General features: G+C 33.3%; 2 protein-coding genes across 3 annotated transcripts; both read left to right on the top strand.

Moving 5' to 3' along the window:
* Nucleotides 1-11086, top strand: LOC148613788 (uncharacterized). 2 transcript variants are annotated; one of them, XM_088587382.1, is made up of 3 exons: nucleotides 1-280; nucleotides 6267-6350; nucleotides 9052-11086. In XM_088587382.1, the coding sequence occupies exons 1-3, from the start codon at nucleotides 44-46 to the stop codon at nucleotides 9070-9072; spliced, it is 342 nt and encodes a 113-aa protein (XP_088443508.1). In that variant the 5' UTR covers nucleotides 1-43; the 3' UTR covers nucleotides 9073-11086. The 2 variants fall into 2 exon arrangements, 1 of the variants encoding a protein (XP_088443508.1); XR_015923456.1 differs by lacking the exon at nucleotides 1-280 and adding an exon at nucleotides 3824-4058.
* Nucleotides 11087-13953: 2867 nt separating this feature from the next.
* LOC148613787 (uncharacterized) lies at nucleotides 13954-19379 on the top strand. The gene is made up of 2 exons (XM_088587380.1): nucleotides 13954-14026; nucleotides 17129-19379. Exon 2 carries the CDS (start codon nucleotides 17136-17138, stop codon nucleotides 18789-18791), a length of 1656 nt encoding a protein of 551 aa, XP_088443506.1. The 5' UTR covers nucleotides 13954-14026; nucleotides 17129-17135; the 3' UTR covers nucleotides 18792-19379.
* Nucleotides 19380-24386: the final 5007 nt, after the last annotated feature.

Here is a 24386-nt window from a genome sequence, read left to right as displayed (position 1 = left end):
ATAAATGAATAAATTGAAAATTCCTTAGGAAGTACCAGTATGAATGAAGTTAGTTATCATGTCGGATATGGATACATCAGGTATCAAATTGACTGAAGAAACCAATTTATCACATAATAAACATAATGTAATTCAAGATGGTGAAATGTGCAACAATTGCAAGAAAACGAGAACACGCTTATCTCGATATCATAAACAGATATTTGGAAGTGGATTAATATTGATTGTATTTTTACTTATTACTGTGATATGTCTAGCTGTATTGTTATCTGATTGTAAGGTAAGTTTGATAAAGGGCAAATCACAAACATCAATTTCATTGATCGATAGTTTGAATTTTCATGTGTGTCTATAAGTGTATCCATAGTACATATATGTCGAACTTATATCATTACTATCGAGTATTTTGATGAACTATCCCAAGTAGATTACAATTAAAGAAAATTGTTTTGATCATCAGGGGATCATTCTTAATGTATTCTTAGTTCGGTTAGCATCTAGTGAGCATTAATGTTCATCAATTTGCGGATCAAGAAGGGGCACTCACATACAAGAGGGGGCCCCAATGCTTTTCAATTGTTTTTCTTTATCATCAGTCCAATATTTCCAACATAAGTTTCCATAATAGATCTAAAGAAAAAATAAATATAAAAGATCAATCAAGGGAACCAAGGGTATAGCAGTAATCAGAAGAATGTAATCCAGGGACAAATACCACACATGGAAAACAGACATACACAACAAAGAACAAAAAATAAATAAAATCATACATACAAAGTAAAAAACGTAAATGAGCAACTCGGACTCCACTAAAAACTGGGAGCATGGACCAAGTCCACCGGTAGGGTAAGCGTCCTCTGCTTTTCTAGTAACACCCGCCGAGTTGCTCATAAAAAAGTCAAGTCCGGGGTAGACAAACGAGGAAAGGAAAACAAATATTTTTTTCTGTTACTTTTGATATTATATGATAAGGTATCCGTTTAAACAAAATAATACCAGAAAATTGTCAATTTGTTATGGTCCAAAATAATCAAACGAACATACAAAAACAGGTTTAAATATTGTAAAAAGCAAGTGAAAAGTAAGCAACCCCTATAAAGACCACACACCTATATATATATATATATATATATATATATATATATATAACATTTAATGTGCATGTTTTCAAACCATTGGAATGTAATTTCATTAATAAATATATATTATATGTCAATATCAGACCATAAATCTGTGTGCAACAGTGGTTAGTGTATTCGTGACTCAGTGTTCCGCTTTTGGTGTAACGTTAAGATGAGATAAACCACTGGCTGCAGCAGACGACAGTAATTTAAAATACACAGTGACCTATCATGATATTTTACAACCTTCTCGTACAAACAGTAATTAACCTTAGAGCATTGGGCTTACTATTTTAGTTCATTTTGTTCGTGTAAATTTATTATATTGACTAACAGAAAGTGGTTATTGATGACTTAAAAAAGGACGTTACTATTTAATTTCTTTCACAGCTACTGAATTATGATGCGGTAATTGTGCTGCTCAACAGATTTTTGATTTGTTTGTTATTTAAGAAATAATGCACTTCTTTGATGAATCATGCAGTATGCAAATGATAAACTCGTTTTGAATTTTATCGGTGAAAATGGGGTCTAAGAAATATAAATCAAATTAGATGTGAGTCCCTTTTAAAAAAAAATACATCTACTTTTCAATAAATCCCTGCTTTTACTTCACATCTTTGAAAATTGATATAAACAATGTTACTGTCAGTAAACATAATTGGCTAGGATAAAGATGCTCTCCCTTTTACCTATAATTTTGAACACAGTTATGTTACTTTTTAATGAAGGGTTTTGATTATTAGAAAAACAACCTTGCACAGTAAAGTTCACATTTTAAGCTGTACATTTTTTTCGAAGCTTTTCATAACTTTAACTTGAGGTCCCCGAGGGTATTCACCAACCCAGTAGTCAGACTTGCATGACCCCGAATAATATCACATTTTTTCTATCCTATTTATGAAATCTTGTAGTATTCCAAATTTAAAAATACGTAAAACACCAAGGCTTCATTCCTTACATTTCAATAGACAGATTTTAATATTTGTAACAGGACATTTTATTTTAGTTAGTTCTTACTGTTGATAGAAATTCATAAACCTGCTATTTTACACAATATGTTTACATAGATGTAGTATGTGATGTTTACAAAAGACCGCCCCCGAACTTTTATAGTTTATCTGTGCGTAAATTATGTAGTCTGTAAAATATTTGAGCTCTTCTGTGTGGAGACGACTAATATTTTAGACGACAGTTAACCATTTCATAACGAAACATGAAACATTTATGGCAATAACTAATTTAAAGTGGAAATCCTAACTGTTCTCCAAAAGTATTTGACACGCTTAAAGTAAGTACATACAGTTTATGTAGTACTTAACGGTTACGAAAACATGTAGTTTGAGTACCTTGTATAAATCTCTAGGCCAATTTTTTCTCTGACCCTGCAACGTTTACTTTTCTGCATAATTGATGTAAGACTCTTACTCAATAAATATGGAATAGGCATTTTCCATATAAAAGAGCAGCGTTAGTTTTATCATACTATAATATTCATTTTATCCTCATGCTCAGCTTCAATGCTCAGCTCAGCTCAGTCGTCATCATGAACTCGTGGATCGTTATGATGTATCCATCAGCATCATGAAAACTGATTTATTCAACGGGTCATAGTTTGCCTTTCCTCGTTTGTCTACCCAGGACTTGACTTTTTATGAGCAACTCGGCGGGTGTTTCTAGAAAAGCAGAGGACGCTTACCCTACCGGTGCACCTGGTCCATGCTCCCAGTTTTTGGTGGAGTCCGAGTTGCTCATTTACATTTTTTACTTTGTGTGTATGATTTTAGTTACTTTATGTTCTTTGTTGTGTATGTCTGTTTTCCATGTCTGGTCTTTGTCCCTGGATTACATTCTTTTGATTACTGCTATAGCCTTGGTTCCCTTGATTACTCTTCCAAGAATGTCTTTTATCTCTTAATTTATAATTTAGAACTTTATAGAAGTGGGAATACTTTACATATAACCTATGAAGTTAACCATATTTGAAGCAATTTTTCGTCTGTTTCAAGAAGATAATGACTGCCTTTCCTATCTTAGAAAATCTAGGTTTGATTCGGATTATCCGATCAAGGATGTTTTTTGGGGCATATCAGATTCTTTAATAGCCAATGGCACTTAACAACGGCGAAAGATATGCACATACTCTTCCTGTTTATCTAAACTATAATCATTTCCTTAAATAAGAAAGTAAAACGGAAAAAGAACTCAGGAAAGATTGATTTGTTTTTTACTGTGACGTGATTGTTATTCAAACACTTGTATTAGTTTGGCGAAAGAAAATGTTAAATAGCATCTGTAAGGACAGTAGAATTAAGTTAGATATTGATATGTTATCTCCCAAATTTGCTTGATTTAATATAAAAATCATGCGACCTGGATAAAAAATACCCCGTTACTCGATAAAACAATGGCTGGTACAATGTCAAAGTAGTAGGATATTTCATAACATGTTTCATCAATTGCTTGGTATAAATACTTGGTTAATGCAATAAAATATCTGCATTTTTTCCCTTCATGTGCCACACTTTATACACATTTTGCCTGATTCTTCAACGGAGAAGTACTTAAAAACATTATTTTAAAAAAAATCAAAAAGTATTATACATTTATTTAGAATATAAAAACAAAAAATAGAATAAGAATTCCTTTGTCTATTTATAAATGAATAAATTGAAAATTCCTTAGGAAGTACCAGTATGAATGAAGTTAGTTATCATGTCGGATATGGATACATCAGGTATCAAATTGACTGATGAAACCAATTTATCACATAATAAACATAATGTAATTCAAGATGGTGAAATGTGCAACAATTGCAAGAAAACGAGAACACGCTTATCTCGATATCATAAACAGATATTTGGAAGTGGATTAATATTGATTGTATGTTTACTTATTACTGTGATATGACTAGCTGTATTGTTATCTGATTGTAAGGTAAGTTTGATAAAGGGAAATCACAAACATCAATTTCATTGATCGATAGTGTGAATTTTCATGTGTGTCTATAAGTGTATCCATAGTACATATATGTTGAACTTATATCATTACTATCGAGTATTTTGATGAACTATCCCAAGTAGATTACAATTAAAGTAAAATTGTTTTGATCATCAGGGGATCATTCTTAATGTATTCTTAGTTCGGTTAGCATCTAGTGAGCATTAATGTTCATCAATTTGCGGATCAAGAAGGGGCAGTCACATAAAAGAGGGGACCCAATGCTTTTCAGTTATTTTTCTTTATCATCAGTCCAATATTTCCAACATAAGTTTCCATAATAGATTTAAAGAAAAAATAAATATAAAAGATCAATCAAGGGAACCAAGGTTATAGCGGTAATCAAAAGAATGTAATCCAGGGACAAAGACCACACATGGAAAACAGACATACACAACAAAGAACATAAAGTAACTAATATCATACATACAAAGTAACAAAAGTAAATGAGCAACTCGGACTCCACTAAAAACTGGGAGCATGGACCAGGTGCACCGGTAGGGTAAGCGTCCTCTGCTTTTCTAGAAACACCCGCCGAGTTGCTCTTAAAAAGTCCGGGGTAGACAAACGAGGAAAGGAAAACAAATATTTTTTTCTGTTACTTTTGATATTATATGATATGGTGTCCACTTATACAAAATAATACCAGAAAATTGTCAATTTGTTATGGTTCAAAATAAACAAACCAACACACAAAAACAGGTTTAAATATTGTAAAGTATATATATATATATATATATATATATATATATATATATATATATATATATATATATATATATATATATATATATATATATATAACATTTAATTTCCATGTTTTCGAACCATTGGAATGTAATTTCATTCATAAATACAGATTATATGTCAATATCAGACCACAAAGCTGTGTGCAACAGTGGTTAGTGTATTCGTGACTCAGTGTTCCGCTTTTGGTGTAACGTTAAGATGAGATAAACCACTGGCTGCAGCAGACGACAGTAATTTAAAATACACAGTGACCTATCATGATATTTTACAACCTTCTCTTTCAAACAGTAATTAACCTTAGAGCATTGGGCTTACTATTTTAGTTCATTTTGTTCGTGTCAATTTATTATATTGACTAACAGAAAGTGGTTATTGATGACTTAAGAAAGGACGTTACTATTTAATTTCTTTCACAGCTACTGAATTATGATGCGGTAATTGTGCTGCTCAACAGATTTTTGATTTGTTTGTTATTTAAGAAATAATGCACTTCTTTGATGAATCATGCAGTATGCAAATGATAAACTCGCTTTGGATTTTATCGGGGAAAATGGGGTCTAAGAAATATAAATCAAATTAGATGTGAGTCCCTTTAAAAAAAAATACATCTACTTTTCAATAAATCCCTGCTTTTGCTTCACATCTTTGAGAATTGATATAAACAATGTTACTGTCAGTAAACATAATTGGCTAGGATAAAGATGCTCTCCCTTTTACCTATAATTTTGAACACAGTTATGTTACTTTTTAATGAAGGGTTTTGATTATTAGAAAAAACAACCTTTCACAGTGAAGTTCACATTTTATGCTGTACATTTTTTGGAAGCTTTTTATAAGTTTAACCCGAGGACCCCGAGGGTATTCACCAACCCAGTAGTCAGACTTGCCTGACCCCGAATAATATCACATTTTATCTTTCATATTTATGAAATCTTGCAGTATTCCAAATTTAAAAATACGTAAAACATCAAGGCTTTATTCCTTACATTACATATGGTAGAACCTCTCAGTGATGGATTTGGCTTCCTCTTTCGATAGATTTGGTTATGAGTACTTCTTGTATACAACTAATATTTTGATTATGATCTTCCTACATATTTGATTTTAATGCTTCTGATGAGAGGTTACTCCTTGAAACACGTGTACAGCATATCGAAATTTACAATATATAAAACTGGTATTTTTTGTATTTAAGGTGCGAAACATGACTGGTTAACATATATCTAAGAAGTCGGGTTATAGATATCCTTATGATATGCCATAAACTTCTAGTTATTAGAAATTTTATATACGATTTTTTTAAAGGTCTTAATGTGAAAATTCAAAATTCCCAGGTCCAAACATTAAATTTTGCCGCAGTGTGAATTATTTTTAACCATTGAATAAATGTTACAGGGAAGTAAATCTTGTGATGCGTATACGAAAAATGGTTCTGTAAATGCTCTTGGAGTTAAGGATCAAACAGTTTACGAGCCTAAGGTAAGTCAAATGAATATTTTAGACACATGGGTGAGTGTTATATTTGTACAATCTCTCTGTTTGTATGAGTGGCGATAAGCAATGACGGGAAAAGGGGAGGATTCTGGGAGGGGGTTTAATCACCGTTTTGGTAAAAATATTTTGTAAATATTTTACATAATTTTTTGAGAAAATATTACCAAAGTGTAGCCAAGAAGTCCCTCTTTTTCTAGATACGCCACTGATAAGAGTTAAATATGATGTCTTTTACACGTTGAAGTTTAAAATGTGTCTTCCAGTTATACACCTACAGTACAAAGTTATCTATTCTGCTGTATAGTATGTCTGTTGTCTATTTACTATGTTTGTTAAGATTGAAAGATTGAAATCAAGGGGGAAATCATAAAGATTATAGTCTAAACTTACAAGAATAAAAAAAAAAAACAACTTAAATATTCAAAGCAACAGGCAGCCCGACCCCCCCCCCCCCACAAAAAAAAAAAAAAAAAAAAGGTGAGCAATCTTGTTTTTTGCAATACTTCCTTCGAGAAGCCAGTGCAAGGTCTTTTCCGCAAAAAGCAAGGAAACCTAAGACAAATTCTGGAAACAAAATTGCCATACCAATAGTTAGGTGACATGTTGGATTAGGAAAATTTAATATTGTGAATTCGAAATTTCTATTGTTCTTATGACTAAGACAGCAACTTCAATTATCTTGTCAATTTTCCGTTGAAAAGGTGGATCGTCGGATTTACTCAATAAATCACGAATTCAACCTTATGAACAAAACTATGTTGGAAATAACAATAAACCACAAAAATGTATCCCTTACAGGAAGTGTTTATTCACAGCTAATGTTCATTATTAATCGGAATTGAAATAATTCTACCGCATTCACATTCGTATGTCGATTGTGTCTCTAATTATAAAATCAATCACATTTTGTAAGATTTTCATTCAAAATATGTTTTGACAGAAGACAATATGTTTATATTCAAAGAGTAATCAAGGGAACCAAGTTTATAGCAGTAATCAAAAGAATGTAATCCAGGGACAAAGACCACACATGGAAAACAGACATACACAACAAAGAACATAAAGTAACTAAAATCATACATACAAAGTAACAAAAGTAAATGAGCAACTTCCTCTGCTTTTCTAGAAACACCCGCCGAGTTGCTCATAAAAAGTCAAGTCCGGGGTAGACAAACGAGGAAAGGAAAACTATGACCCGTTCAATAAATCAGTTAACGTGGTGCAGATGGCTACACCATAACGATCCACGAATTCATGATGACGACCATAAAACGTCTGTAGTGATGACTTTAATCTTGTAGCAACATAACCCTATTCCAGAAGCCCATTTGTTAGAGTTCTAGCGCGATACAAAACGTCTGCGTAGTTTCGGCAAGCTCTGGCATAACGTATCAGTTGTGATATGAACACTCCATACACAGGTGTTGAAGGGATGTTGCCACAGATGAAAGGAAAGTTGAATGGAAAGTCAAAACGTTTGTCGTAAAGTTTGGTCAATACTTTTCCTTTACCATCGATTTCTAAGTGTAGGTCAAGATATGAGGCTGACTTCACAGTGTCTGTTGTATCCTTTATCTCAAGGTCTTTGGGGTAGATGCGATGTATCAAATCCCCGAAATTAGGATATATATATTTTAACTTTAGTAAACCAAATACCTGTCTAAACCGAACTTATTTCAAAGTCCAAAAGGAGGTTGGTTTAGACAGGTTTTACTGTAATTAATGTAACATTGAACATACCATTTACAATGAGCAGGTTATGAAAATTTCGTTCACACGAGTATGAAGGAAAAAGATCATAGACACCAGCATTAATTAAGTACTATGTGATACATTTAAAGTTCATAGGGACGGGGAGGTGACCCGGTGTACGCCATCCCCTAAAAGTGGAAAATATACTTGGTAGAAGAAATTTAGATATTTACCTCCTAATATTTCCTCCGCTTAGGTCAGCTTTTAATTATTTTTATCCCCGTAAAATGAAACCCTGGATCCTACACCTAGTAAACAATTCAGAATATTTAATATAATCCCCATATTATACGGCTAATTTTTGATCGGGGCAAAATAAGTCCTTGAAACGATATTGTTTTTGAAATGATATACAATGGTGTAAAGTAATTTAACAGTTGCGAAGTCATAACTTATAAGGGTCTTCGGAAAGTGCTTCGTTTAAGGACTGGCTGTTATATATTTTGGTATATGAGGAAATAACCTCAATCACGTGGTGTAAATTAAATAACTTGTGTGGAAGGTTATTTTAAGTGTGCCCTACGGGCATTGAGGTTATTGAAAATATACCGAAAAAGATATGACAGTCATTCCTTATGATTTAATTTTAGTATCAAAGCTAAAATTATAAATCTGCCAAAACGGTTGATGACGTCACTGTGTCGTTACAAAATTTGTCTACCCTGAACTTGACTTTTTATGAGCAACTCGTTGGGTGTTTCAAGAAAAGCAGAGGAGGATTACCCTACCGATGCACCTGGTCCATACTTACCGTTTTAAGTTCGAATTGCTCAATTCCTTTTGTTACTTTGTATGTATTATTTTTGTTCTTTGTGTTTTTTGTTGTGTGTGTCTGTTTTCCATGTCTGGTCTTTGTCCCTTGATAATATTCTATAGATTTCCGCTAGTATACTCTTTAAAACATGGTTCGATAGAGATTTTTTTGTCGATTCAGGGACGTCCAGCTTGCAATTGAGGCAGACAACGCACGGGCACGATGCATATGTCTTTGACCAAGGAGGTCTTTGGAAAGACTGAGACATTTCAAAGATATTTGTCTACATTCCAAGAAGAAATTCCAAAAATTACTGTTTATTTAAGATGAATTATCGTATGTTTGTTTACCAGGATGTCAGTTTAAGGGCATGATCATTATCCTGTACCGATAATTCTATACCGTTTTTTTTTCTTCACAAAATCTTAAAAGTTCATTTTACCTTTAATACTTATTTAAACGTTTTCAATTGTTGAATGTATTTGGCTTTATTCTTAATACATTTGGTGTAATGTAAATATATAGTAGATTCATGCAATCAAGTTTATTAAACTTTTTATGATAAACTTTGATAAATTATGACAATCAGCTTCACAGAAAAACGTGTATATTGTATTTATCAAGGTTTTACAATTCTTTAAAGACTTATTCTTAGTTATTTCATTTATTGATATTTATAAAAATTCATATTCAGTTGGCTGTCATTAAATTAAATTTTATCATACAAATGTCGGCGTGTTAAACAGCAGATGTTAATTAACACTGCAAGAATTTTTTTTATAAGTATGGCGCCGTCGTCCATGTCGTAGTTGTCCGTAGACCTTTAGTGTTCGTGCAATAATTTGAATATAAGCAAGTCGATCTTTTATTATGTGCAAATATGCATCGAAAGGAAGGGTCTGATTAATAAGAAATCACAGGAAATAAAACTCGTCATTCCCATGTCAGTATTATATTGCTCTTTTTTATATATTTAAAAAATGTTCTTATAAGAGATTTCTTGAAAAATTGTTGTTTTAAGCTTTTATATAACGATCTTATATAACAAAACCAGTCATCTTTGGTTGTCAATATGTATAAATCGAAAAACTGTATGTTACATTATATGTTATGATTATATTACGTTGTATTGCTTTGATTAGTGTAGATGGTTAGTTGCCGACCTAGTCAGATAGCTACGAAATAAAATGACCATGTTGGATTTTTTTATGTATACATGTTTTACTTTTTTTCCTATTAGGTATCAATTAAAGGGTACCAGCATCATAGTATGATATAGTATTATATAATTATGTGAAAGTTAAATGATAATTATATGTGATTTTTCCCGTTTTACATATTTCAAGTAACCTTCAAACCAGTCGTCTTCCATTTTACAGGTAAAATGCATTAAACGAATAGGGCAAAATAATTTATTTAAATAGAAAGATGGTAAATGGTAGATTACCACTTGAGATTTTTTTTATCGTTGAGTTATATACTCAATACACATTTATACTTCAGATTTGTTTTATTTTTGAAAGATTTCTTAGTCTCCTCATTTATGTAGATATGAAAGAAAATTTAGATAGATTCATAAAATTACATTTTCGACGACCAAATATTTATTTTGATACGTTTGATAATTTTCTAACCGTGTTATATGCTACATGTTTTTGATAAACCGATGTCTAACTCACCGATACTATTTTAACCTCAGGGAAGAGCCTGGAGAAAAACTCCTCTCTAACCGTTAATTTTGTACCAAGTATGGACACCTTTCTCAAATCTCCTGTCCAAGTTACAAAAGTACCAATCACATGAGTATTGCAAATTTCTTTATGCTGTACACAAGTAACATCTGATCATCTCATATAAATATATTACTATTATTTAAAAACAATAACATAATATGTCATTTAAAGAAATGATAGAAGTCTGAGTTTTATTTTTTTTTATGAATCTATTAAAAAAAATGTTTTCGCGAAAATTCATTTTTTTCTTTAAAGCTTTCATAAATTACGGAGAATATTTTGTTTTATATTACATTTCTGTCTGTATGGTAAAGGTACACAAGTTACATTTCACACCTCTAGTGTACATGTATGATCTTTATATTTATATTTTATTTTACTTTGTTTTCATTTCAAGGAGAGTTATAACACACTATTAATTACTTATGTCAAAGTTAATTTTTTTAGTGTTCTTAGATAATAAAATAAAATGTATGTATGCATGTGTTATATTTGTGGTCATTAATTAAAAATCTGAAAATAAACTGTCTACATCTATTTTTCAGATATTCATTAGCATGCACGTGTTTATGTTTCATATATCGGGAAACAAAGACCGAAGCGTCAGCAGTGGGATAATGCGCACAGGTGAAAAAAACAACACAAAACAAAAAAAAAACATGACCTGAACTGAAAAACAAGTAGCAAAGACAATCTACATAAACAATATAGCAAACCAATTAATACAGATACCATATAAAACACTGGAGATAAGGACAACAAATAATTTCATTTGGTGATACTGGACGCCTTGGTCTGTTTACAGTCATATCCGTTTTCGCCAATTTTGCGTTATTTTGTGTCACAATGTTTTAAATCCCTGTGTTTTATTTGCACCAATTAATTTTTACGAACATTTACTAATTTGCATCCTTAATAACAATTCGTTTGACAAAATTCGTAAATGCCACATTTTTTTTATTACCGCTATAACCTTGGTTCCCTTGATTACTCTTTCAATGAAATACACAAACAGGTAGACTGGCTCAAATGAGTTTCCCTATTTGATGCAATTTAGGCAATTTAAAAAAGAATTTTCCGCTAATGATATCTATAAAAGTGTATAATTGGAGCACAAGCGTATTGATACATTGTATATAGACCTTTATAACATTGTACCACCAGGTACCATTCTACAAATATAAGACAAGAATTAGTGTCTTGGGTTGTGACGTGAACAGTTTAGAAATTTAGAAGTGGGTAAAACGCAGCTAAAACAAACATGTCCCCGTCCTGATAATATTTGAGTACAGGTGAATGCATCACTTTGAATTAAAAACAAATTACACCAAAAGATGCCATACCACTACATAAATTCTGAATGAGGGTGTTGTAGCTCGAGCTGTTAAGGAATGAGGATCTAACAAAACTTTCTTTTCTGATTGAAACCCTGAATGCTTCACGTCGACAGGAAACATGAATCGGTCGTTGGTTTGTGTTTAATATTAAAAATAATGATGTCTCCATACTTACCCCAACTGTTGTCGAAAACAGCTGCACCTTGCGAAGCATGTTGATTAGAATCATTTATGTACCATTTCGTCATATGAGTTAATAGGAAAAAAAGTGTGTTAAAACTTCAAATGTTGGTAAAAATATCAATATAAATTTAGAATAACTCGCCGCAAAACGAAAAAAAAGACATAAAATGATTTGTGACAATGTAATATATCGTAAAGAGATTGATTGTGGTGTTCTTATTTCTTTTCTGTACAAACTCAAAGAATGTTTTAGAATTTCTAATCTAGTCGAAATGGAAAGCTTGTCAACAAACAAAATGTAAGACTATTAATATTTCATACATCTCATGGGCTTGACCCAAATTTGCCAAAATCTTAAATCAAACGTTGTGATATTGGAGGATCTGAGTTGGGGCAGTGAGCTTCATGTTTAACCCCCTCTCGTTAAAAATCGCTATAATTTTGTGTAATGGCATAATAAAGACACAAATAGCAAATGATATAACGAGATTGGATATGGTGAATATGTCAAAGAGACAACAACCCCACCGGGATGAAAACTGTAAGCTCAAGGCCACTCATTGATGTTCAATGAATGACTAGGTAAACCTCACAACACAGGCCATGCTACAGCTGACCCCAAAACATTATTATATACAGATACAGCGAAATAGTTGCTCCCAAATACCCCAGCAGCTTATAAGGAAACTGAAAGTAAAAACGAAACAAATATGCGGAGGCCATAAAATCCTGCCCTAAAAACAGGCGCAAAACATGCGACGGGGTTTTGGTACTTTGCTGTGATCACAACTCCCGCCCCAATTTAAAATCTGACAACTGTGGAGAAAAGATTACGCAATGAAACACACATAAAAATTAGTTCGCAAAATTGTAAGTCCTTGTTAACAGAAATAAATTATCTAATTATACGATACACATATGGCCAAACAAAGGACTATTAACAGTTAACTGACATACCAGCTCAAGACTAGTTAAACTTACAAAAAATTATGCCCTCACCGTGTGTAGTGTCAATCCCACTTCATACCATGAGGATTGAGAATTACGGTACTTCGTAAGTAATAAGGACACAATCTTTGTCAGCGAAAACAGTTTTTAAATGTAGTGTGTTAGTTTCTGTGTAAGAGTGAATCAATGTTAATAATCTAAAAATGCTATTTTTTTAAGATTTGACAACAAATCATCAAAATATTCCTTACGAATCAGCCTATTCAGCGGTTAGATAATTTTGGGGAGAGCCTTTGTGAAGAAAATTACCATGAAATATAGGTTAGAGATACCCGTCATTGTTTATTAGTTCAACTATAATTGAAAATGAGTTCATTGTATCATTTGAAAAATGTTGTGACTGTCTTTACAAGCTTCTTATATCGAAAACCTTAATGTAGACATTTCTCGGGTTTTATTCTGTACAAAAAAAAAAAAAATGTTACATATACGAGCAAATTGAACCACGTGTCATATGTTAACTCCATATGATGGCGATAAGGGATAGGGTAATACATGGGTATTACATGGGGACAGCCTGGAAGTTCTCCTTTCAAGATTTCTGTTTCACTCTATTTAAGACATTAAAGCGTTATTGTATAACAAATTACGCGCACATTATTTTTTTACCTTGTTCTTCATGAGCAGTTTGTTCGATGTACAAATGACAGCCGTGATTTTATTTCAAAGCGTTAGCAGAAAAAATAATCAGTATAAGTATCACCTCTTGATATGCATTTAGTAAAATGATGCACTTGTTTTTACATCAATACACATAAAAAATGTAGACACTTAAAGTTATCGTATCGTATATATAGCATGTGACTTTGTAATGATTTTCTGTAAATAACACATATCTGACCCAGTTTGTAAACCGAAACTAAAATTAACGTCCATTGTGTTTACACTGAAACGGTAAGTTTTAAAATTTGACATATTTACTGTAAAAATAAAGAGGCTAGAAATACGCCATCGGGAGCTTCCCATGACAAACTCTATAATTGATATGACATTAATAAATAGAGGAACGTTAGATTATGTTTGTAAACACACTTTAATAAGATGGTTACCTACGTAGCTTTGTGTGGATTTCATGAGGAAACTTTGGTATTGAACAGCAATTTAAATATTTATTCGTTGATAACTTAAGAAGGTAGACCTAGGGTAAGGGGCATAACTCTTGAAATCAGTGATATGTTTGTATTATATTCAATATCACCAAAGTTTTCAAGCTTTCCTTTGAAACAGAATGAAATCAGTCCAAGTTACTTTGATGCTTACATAGAATTGTTTTAAAATGGTGAACACAAACGTAACGATAATTTGTAAGAGTTGTGTCCCTTACCTCAGGTCTACCTCCTTAACACTTATTCGGTCATGGAGCAGGAGAATCCATTTGTACATTTACAGTATAGCACCGTCGACCTGCTACAAATAATCCGGATACCTTTCAATAGTGATTGATAATAAATGAATAAATATGTCATGTGAATACTTACATGTAAGTGGAGGCGACTGTTGACATATTTACAAGACACTTAAAAAACGAGACTTGACTTAAAAATAAATGCAGTTTTGCATAATTGGCGTACTGTTTCTTCATCTTTTAATTCAGTTCTTTAATAATGTGTGTTGCATTTGACCAAGTTTATTATAATATATAATTTAACCACTTTTATGCGCAAGGTAGGTTATTTCCATAACTATCTTGATACTGCGACGTCATTAGAGTTGATCAGTCCATATTCGAAAATTCAAATAATTCCAAACTAAATGAGACTTTGATGAAGGTGCAAATCCTAACTCTGACTGAAATTGATTAGAAAGAGTAATCATGGGAGCTAAGATTCTAGCGGAAATCAAAAGAAAGTAATCCAGAGACAAAAACCAGACATGGAAGAGTAATCAAGGGAACCAAGGTTATAGCGGTAATCAAAAGAATGTAATCCAGGGACAAAGACCAGATATGGAAAACAGACATACACAACAAAGAACATAAAGTAACTAAAATCATACATACAAAATAACAAAAGCAAATGAGCAACTCGGACTCCACTAAAAATTGGGAGCATGGACCAGGTGCACCGGTAGGGTACGCGTCCTCTCCTTTTCTAGAAACACCCGCCGAGTGATTTGTTTGTTTTGTTTGTTTGTTGGGGTTTAACGTTCGAGCAGCAATATTTCGGTCAGCTATATTCAGACGATGAACATGAAATTGATGATAAAATGAACATGAAATGATGATGAAATGAAAAAGGGATGGGACACAAGGACAATGGGGTCGACAAATTTTGATTGCCACTGGAAATGGAGAGAGGTGGGTAGGGTCGGGCAATTTAGCCTCCTGTGGCGGAGCCCTATGGTTCCTACTCCGGGAAAATACCACAGTAGGGTTCTTTAACCTGCAAGGAACGTGGCATCTTTCCCAACACGGTGCACCACTATGGTTTGCGGTCAGGTTTTCCGTATTATAGCCTGACAACCCCAGCATTTAACACGCCAGGGGTACCCCATTCCACCACCTGGGTCACACATCCCAGTTGCTCTGTGGGCAGAGCGCCATAGCCCCCGGCTAGGTTTCTGAGCACTATTTAGTCGCCTTTTACGACAAGCTTAGCGCTGCTGCAAGCCTATTCTTTTAACACCCGGACCTGCACGGGGCCCCGCCGAGTGACATTCACAACAAAGATTATAAGGATTATTTTGATGTTTGAGGTTTTGAAGTTATTCTTGCATTACCAACTTAAAGGTCAATTAAGGCTTGTTCACAGACCTTTTGCGGTTCATAAAGAGTAAACTGCCCAAAAGATGGTTATTTGCACAACTTGATCAAAAATCAAAAACAATCTATATATATGAATGTCTTATTACGGTTCATAAAACTGCATAGGTGTTACTGTTTTACAACCATTAAAAAGTTTAAAAACATAAACTTTACTTTGGTACATTCATTTTAAGAATATTCCCCGTGGTGACATTACGATCAATCACAAACAACGAAGAACAACAACTAGATAGGCGATGTTATAGAAAATACTACATATTTCGACGATTTCTCCAAACATGGTTTGGTAGTATTTGACAATCAGATTGATCATCTGATGAGAGAATTGTTTAAGCCTGATTCGTGGGAAATGGAAATCAAAGAAACCAAGATTCGAACGGTTATCAAAAGAACATAATCAAACGATAACGAGTATATAAAGAAAAAAGACACACAAAACGAGAACATGTATTAATTAACCTTGGAATTAAACAGGAAACATTGACCAGGTGCACCGGTGAGGTAGGAGTCTTATGCTTTACTAGAATTATCAACCCTGATGATCACAAAAAAAACTTTAATCAGCAGACGCTATCAAGTACCACAAGTAGATAGGAGGTTCTAAGTATGGCATAAAATAATGAGCTGGCCCATTTGAAGTACAGTCTGAACGCATTTTAATTATAATATAGAAATAACGTTTTAGTGGCAATCCATTTTAGTTTAGGAAAAAATGTAAGTAAGATGATTTAAGACAATTTATACTCGACAAATAGCGATCAATTAGCACTCCAGCTAAGAATAATACAAAATGTGATTCATGGTTGGAAAGCCTACATACTTTTATTTATGATATTTTGTTAAAATAATTTAGTAAACAGAAAATTACATGTGGCTCCTCATTGAACCCTTGTTCATAAGTGATCAAAAATATAAAGAATGTACTGTACAATTCCGAATTATAGAAATTATTGAATTTTCCATGTGGATTATCTCCAGAGGGCAGGCAGATAGAAATGAATAATTATACATTTCATCATATAGACCTATAAAGCAAAAATAAAAACACATGTATGTAGCCTTTTTAGGTGTATCACATTTTACAGAATTTGTTGGATTCTCACAAAGACTGCTGCTTAAGTTTTGAGCCTTGAATTTAAAAGCTCTCAGTGTTTGGTTATTTGTTACACAAGCATAATATTTTTTCGTTAATTTTTATGATTTGTTACACTTATGCAAAAATGTAATTGCAGGAAAAAAATGACAGAAATAAACATGGAACACTGTGGTCCATGCGGATATCGTGGAATAAAAAAGAAGTCCGAATTTTGGTGTCCGGAATGTGATGACCCATTCTGCTCCATTTGCAATGATCATCACAGTGGTGGAAAAATAACACGTGATCATGTCGTGATACCAATCGAGAACTACAGAAAATTACCTGAATTTGCAAGGAAATTGAGTTCGAACTGTGAACGTCATTCAGCACCTTACCAAAATTATTGTGTAACCCATGAGGAGTTGTGTTGTCGTAAGTGTATAGATCCAAAACATACAAACTGTCAGGGTCTTCCAGCACTAGATGATTTTCTTGAGAATACAAGATACTCATTTGCTATAGAGAAGCTCGAGGAAACATTGAAAAACATCGTAACATTTTGTGAAGATGCGATCTGTTCGAAAAAACAAGAAATGAAAGATTTCAGATCAAAAGCAAATGAGATAGAAGCAAAGATCCAAATAATCAGAATAAGGTTAAATACTCAACTCGACAAGTTGCTTACAGATGTCAGGAATACCAACTCGATAAACGAGGCAGAAACGCAGGGCGTTATTCAAAAACTTTCACAACATCATAGAGAAACGAAGGAATTTCAAGAAAATGTCACAGCGTTGACACAATATGCTTCAAATATTCAGCTTTTTCTAGCTTCCAAACATATAAATGGCAAACTGAAAGTAACTGAAGATAATATAGTTGATCTTCAATCAAGAGGGAAGTTTAACAGAACAAGATTGATTTTCAATGAAAGTCCACTTTTGAGTTCGCTGCAGAAATCCGATTTAAATCTGGCATCGACAACGGTTAAACACTTACCATGTCCGCGAATGTTCAAAACAGAAACTTTGAAGACACAACACATGATCACCATAACTAGTCGACCAATCAGCACTATGCGTCTTGCACTTCATCGGAGAATCAGATTTCCAAATGAAATCAGCATCACTGGATGTATCATGCTACCAAATAAGGGCATACTTCTAACTGGTGATTTCTGTCTGTACTTTTTGGACACAAATGGATGTGTCACAAAAACATTGCAGCTCCGAATGACATATGATCTAACATTAATTGACAACAAAACGATTGCTGTCACCGACGATGATTCTGTAACATTTGTTGATATTGACCGGAAGGAAGTTAAATCGAAGACAAAGGCAAATGGCTACGCGTTTGGGATTTCCAAACTAGAAGGAACCCTCATATACACCACGGACAAAGCAAAAATAAAAGAACTAAATATTGCTACAAACGTAGTGTCCGAACTTAATATAAATGATCCAATTTTTCAGTCATATGTTACAACATCTAGGAATAAAATTTACTATTCCAATTGGAACGAAAATAGTGTATCGTGCTTCAAACACGAAGGTTTATTGAACTGGAGCTTCCGTAATGAAACTGTTCTGAAAAAGCCAAGTGGGGTAACAGCTGATCTTAATGGGAATATTTTTGTAGCTGGACTTGAATCACAGAACATTGTGCTGATATCTGCGAATGGTAAACATTACAAGGAAGTGAAAACAGATTCAGCAGGTCTCAGAAATCCAAGAACAATATATTTCTGCAAAGAAAACAAACTTTTATTGGTTTGTTCGGAAAGAATGTTCGCTGCTATATATACCGTAGAATAACAATTTTAGCTACAATCAATTTTCCTGTTACAAAATTTGAAAAAGCATAAACCATAACTTTATAGTATTCAACTTGAATTTAAGCTGCTTTTAATGAAGAATACAAATATAAATTATGTCTTTAATTTGTAAAAAAAAAACGAACTGTCAAATTTGTATTTCAGTCCTTTCCTGGGCATTCAGTCAAGGATGTAAAATAGAATTAATTTTAAATAAGGCAAATTGTAGGTAAAATAGTTAAAATTATTTCTACTTCAAGTATCTACCCAATGGTACCTAGGCCCGATTACATATATCTAAATATCAACGAATATGTGTTTGTGATTCCATTTTTTTAAGATCAACTAAAAGATGAACGAAAATCTCAATTTGAGAATTCTATAAATCCGTGTCCTCTATAAGGATGAGAAAATGATCTGGAGACTGAGTGATATATTAGCTTGATAATTTGATATACGTTTTATAACATTGACTGAAGGTGAATATGATAATGAAATTCGCTTTTGATTTTAAGAGAAAACAATACAATAAGCTCCGAATGCAATTTTGGCAAATGCATGACAATTTTAATGCATTTAGTGTTTCCAGCTTGAGGAGTTTATAGCTGCAAAATATTTTAATATTCAAGATTGTTCACCTGTGGCCACCATATTGTATTAAAAATAGGTAACACGGAACAACTTAAACGATCATAGTTACGTATCAAAGATTCGACCTGTCGATACAGTTTTATTGTTTGCATTTGACCACAAGTCATTGCGGTTGAATAATGGTATGACAATGTCGTTTTTCTAGCCGTTGTCGCCGTTGTAAACCTGAGGAAGGTATACAGGTAACCCAAATGGATAACATTTAAATGTGTAGTGAAATCACGGCCGGCAGCCAGTCATACGGAGTGATGATGTTATTAGTTTTTAATCTTTAATAAAGAATAATCAAGGGAACCAAGGTTCCAGCAGTAATCAAAAGTATGTAACACCGGAAAAAGACAAGACATGGCAAATAGACATAAACAACAAAGACCATAAAGAACTAAAATAATACATACAAAGCAACAAAAGCAAATGAGCAACTCGGACTCCACAAAAGAACTGGAAGCAAGGAGCAGGTGCACCGGTAGGGCAAGCGTTCTCCCCTACTCCTGAAAACCCATCGAGTTGCTCACAAAAAGTCAAGTCCGGGGCAGATGAAAGTGGAAAGGAAAACTATGATAAGTCGAACAAATTAGTCCCCATGGCGCAGATTGATACACGGCAAGGATCCAAGAGCTCATGATGACCACCATAAAACTTCTGTAGTGATGACTTCAATCTTATAACAACATAACCCTGTTTCAGAAGACTACTTGTTAGAAATCTAGCGGGATACAAAAAGTCCACGTAGTTTCGGTAAGCTCTGGCATAACGTATGAGTTGTGATATGAACACTTCATACGCAGGTGCTGAAGGGATGTTGCCACAGATGAAAGGAAAGTTGTCAATTCTGAATGAAAAGTTATCACGTTTGTCGTAAAATTTGGTCGATAGTTTTCTCTTACCATCGATTTTTAAGTGCACATCAAGACATGAGGCTGACCCCATAGCGTCCGTAGTATCCCTTATCTCAAGTTCCCTGGGTAGATGCGATGTATCAAATCCCCAAAACCGGGATTGTCCAAAGAAAACACGCCACCCATACAACGGAAACTGAGATCAAAGGATCCAGCTAAATGATATTATTTACCTCGGATCAGATCAGCCCAATAATAGTGAAGGGGTAATCAAGGGAACCAATGTTATAGCGGCAACCAAAAGAATGTAATCCAGGGACAAAGACCAGACACGGAAAACAGCCATACACAACAAAGTACATAAAGTAACTAAAATCATACATACAAAGTAACAAAAGTAAATGAGCAACTCGGACTCCACTAAAAACTGGGAGCACGGACCAGGTGCACCGGTAGGAATAGGTCGGCAAGTAGAGGAGCACACAAATTGTTCCCATTGGAATGCCGACCGTTTGTTGAAAAACTGGACAAACATGCTGTCGATTAAAAATTCCAGCACTTGGTAAATATCTTCTTCTGTACATGAGGAATCTCTATTAAAAACTATATAATTGTATCTAGGTGTACCGTATTTGTTTGAAAAAAAAAACAAAAAAAAACAACGATATATAATGTTTTTTAAGTCGGAATTGTAACTGAGTATGGGGAATAGAGGTATACGGTGTTGGAAAATCATAGCTTTTAATGCTATTATATTCTGATAATAGCCTTGAACGGATAGTCTCCACAAGATCTTTCGAATTTTTCAGGATCCACATTGAATTAATACCACTATGGGAGTAACAAGTGCTGTTGGAGGACTGCAGACCCTATTTGACAGTTGTGGGTATAGAAGTTAAAAGATTTGAATTAGGACTGGTGGTACAATTTGCAGATCCAGCTATGTAACGTTGTTTTTATGGATTCTTGTTGAGTTTAGGAAGCCAGTACATAGACGGTAAATCACCCCTTTGGTGGAGAGACCAAAAGAGGATAAAACAGATTTATGGATTCCACAATCTCTTCTCTAGAGAGTGTGGTAGCAGTATAAGTCATATCACTGCTATTATTTTCTACGTCATCCTCTGATAACACACATTGAATGTAAAGCTATTCGTAGAATAGAAAAAAACGGTTTCGTGAAGTTATGAAAAAAATAACTACGTCTACTTAATGTAATTTTACTATAAAAAAAGCCTGATTAATCTTCCAAAATGCCAATATACAACTTGGTCCCCTGGCAGGTTACATTTGCATCATATTACGCTTATAATACAATTGTAAATGAATGAGAGATGTTGGTCATCGTTTTGACAATTTAATGCTATTATTTGTTAAATTGACAAAACACAAAATTATTGACAATTTCTGGTTAAATACCTCAATTTGATTTAGGAATAGGGCAAAATCGTAAAACCTAATTGACCATATTTTATGAATATGATTTTCTGTGCTGACATAAAGCCTTTAGTCAACTTAGTCATATAAAACATCAGCAAAGGTGACACACATAAAAGGATTCCCACTTTACTTATATATATGTATGTATTTTGATGTAATATTTTTTTGTTTTACATCAAAATTTAAAAAAAAAATTCTGTTTGTTTTTTGACCTAAATGAATCACTTCTTTTTCGTGACTTCATTCATTTGAAATCAACTGTATCTGTGAAAAATAAAGTAAAAACGGGTTAATTAAATCGAGAGATCGTATAGAACGCTCCTTTGAATTTTCCATTATTCAAACTTCAACAGGACGCTTAAAGTGCCATTAAGTTCCTCATAACCTATATCTATATAGAATCATTTCAGCATTTTTTGCAGAACATTCTACTGTCTAACAATTCTTCGTTAGTTTTCTCCGTAACATCAATACGAACTTATGCACATAAAATTTCATGGCGTTGAATGGGGTACTAAATGTATCAACGCCATTCCACGTCTTCGTTTATATCAACTTTCGCGCATTAGCGTTACACACATAACGTACTCAATGTTTATTAAAGTAGATCAGCGCAACAATCACACTTCTGCGTCCGCATTGCACTTCCGAGTCTTACACATGTAATCCTATATCATAATGCTGAATATCAAGTACACGACTTGTACACTGGAATCATTTGTTACACTTTTGTTACACTTAAACAAAAAAAAAAAAAAAAAAAAAATGAGTTTTCCAAAGTCCAATCAATTACAATTGAAACACATGTATCAAGATCGGATCAAGATAGAAATAAGTCCAGAAAAAAGGGTTATAGGTTTTTATTTGCTAATTTTTGCAAAAAGTGTGTACGAAATTGACAACTCCTTTCCAACAAAAGATGGTACAAATCTCCCCTAACCCCACCTCCATTTGATCCGTAACTGTTTTATTAATGTCTAGTTGAGGAAAAAATGAAATTCCAATTGTTCGCCTTTTCTTTGGAATGGATAAGTTATAAAGTTATTTTCAAAACATGGAAAATATGAGTATAAAAGTGAAAGGCTTTTCAAATACAGATTCGTAAAGAATAACAGGGAAGTAGATTTCATCTGCAAGGACTGTGTTTTCAGGATTACAGTTCTTTTATTTCGTGATTTGTACAATTAAGACTATTTAAGTAGCAGTCCGCCTAAGAATCGTGCAATTTTCACTGAAAGTGATTTATTCATGTCAGATATTTTATTTAAATTGACTTTAAATCAGTTGGATATATAAGAAAAACAATGAATAAAATGAAGAAATAAAAAATATTTTCACCGTTACCATAGCAACAACCACTCCTTAGCAACCACCAATTTAGGGCCTAATAATCACAAAAATGTCACAATTTGAATGTTGTTTTTTTTATATCTAATGGTAGAAATTTACCAAACTAAAATTATATTAATGAAGTGTATCTTATGGAAAACAATTTTCAATAAAGTACAAAGCAATCCGAGTGGTTTGGATCTGGTCACTATAGCACCCAAAATTCTTATTTTTTTACAATTTGAAATATACAAAAATAGGCTATGTTCAGACCTGTTTTGCTAACACGAGCAAGAAGATATTAATTAAATGTATGCATGGATGTGTAGTAGATGTTCTCCACTGAAACATATCAAAAATAAAAATATGTAGCATATCTTTGTTTTTTGCTCATTTGGACCTTAAATCACCCCCATAAAGACATTTCTTCTTCTTAACACTTTTCATACAAACTTTGTCCAGACCATAACTTTTTTGTCTTTTGACCTAGACTTCTGATATTTGGTATGTTGGTATATCCTCTCGGGGCAAAGTGTCTTGTACCGGACAAATGACATACAAAATTTTGGCCAAATGTACAAAATTTTGTCCGGGCTATAATTTTCTTTTGTCTTTTTACTTAGAAATCTGATATTTGGTATGGGATTATGTTTTCTCAAGGTGAGGCGCCTCGTACTAGATTGGTTGATATTTGAACTTGACCTTTAACCTCATGGTCAAATACAAATAACATATCAACTTTTGACTTGCTGTATTTCCATTAACTGGACTTATATGGTTTTAGAGAAGATTTTCAAAATTGCGCATGTATATGTGGAAACATTTAGAACTGTGTCAGGAGCCATAACTCCTACATTAGTAGACGAATCGTTTCAAAAATGTCGGTATTGGTCAATCTTATGATGCTTAACTATATAACCCTCCAAAAAAAGGGCAACAACCTTTGAGTTGTTTGCAAAAAAATTGCCTTCTGACTCTTTTGTTTTATTTTTAGTGTTTTTTGAGGAGTATATTTTGAAAGTTGTACATACGAGGAATGCCAAAAAAACTTTTATAGGGGTCATAACTCCTAGATCAGTTGTAAATATCGTTTGCAGAATTTCGGCAGAGGTTTTCTCTTAATCCTTGACAATATTATCTCCTGCCAGAATTACGCTAAAAGCAACAGTTTTTTTAGTTATTTTCAAAAACAATGCCTTTAGACACCTTTGTTCTATTTCTAGTAATGGCGGATATGTTTTTTTCACGGATCATAAATCCCAACAGTCATTTTGCGCACAATTATCAAATGGAGGAGAATTCCAAAAATTTGTCGATGAGGAGGGACGCCAAGTGAT

Source organism: Perna viridis, chromosome 6, assembly GCF_037379345.1.
Source record: "Perna viridis isolate PV_CMFRI_1.1 ecotype Kerala chromosome 6, ASM3737934v1, whole genome shotgun sequence".
NCBI classification, from domain to species: domain Eukaryota; kingdom Metazoa; phylum Mollusca; class Bivalvia; order Mytilida; family Mytilidae; genus Perna; species Perna viridis.
The sequence above is the reverse complement of the archived record's forward strand: the minus strand, read 5'-3'. Positions and strand labels throughout refer to the sequence as shown.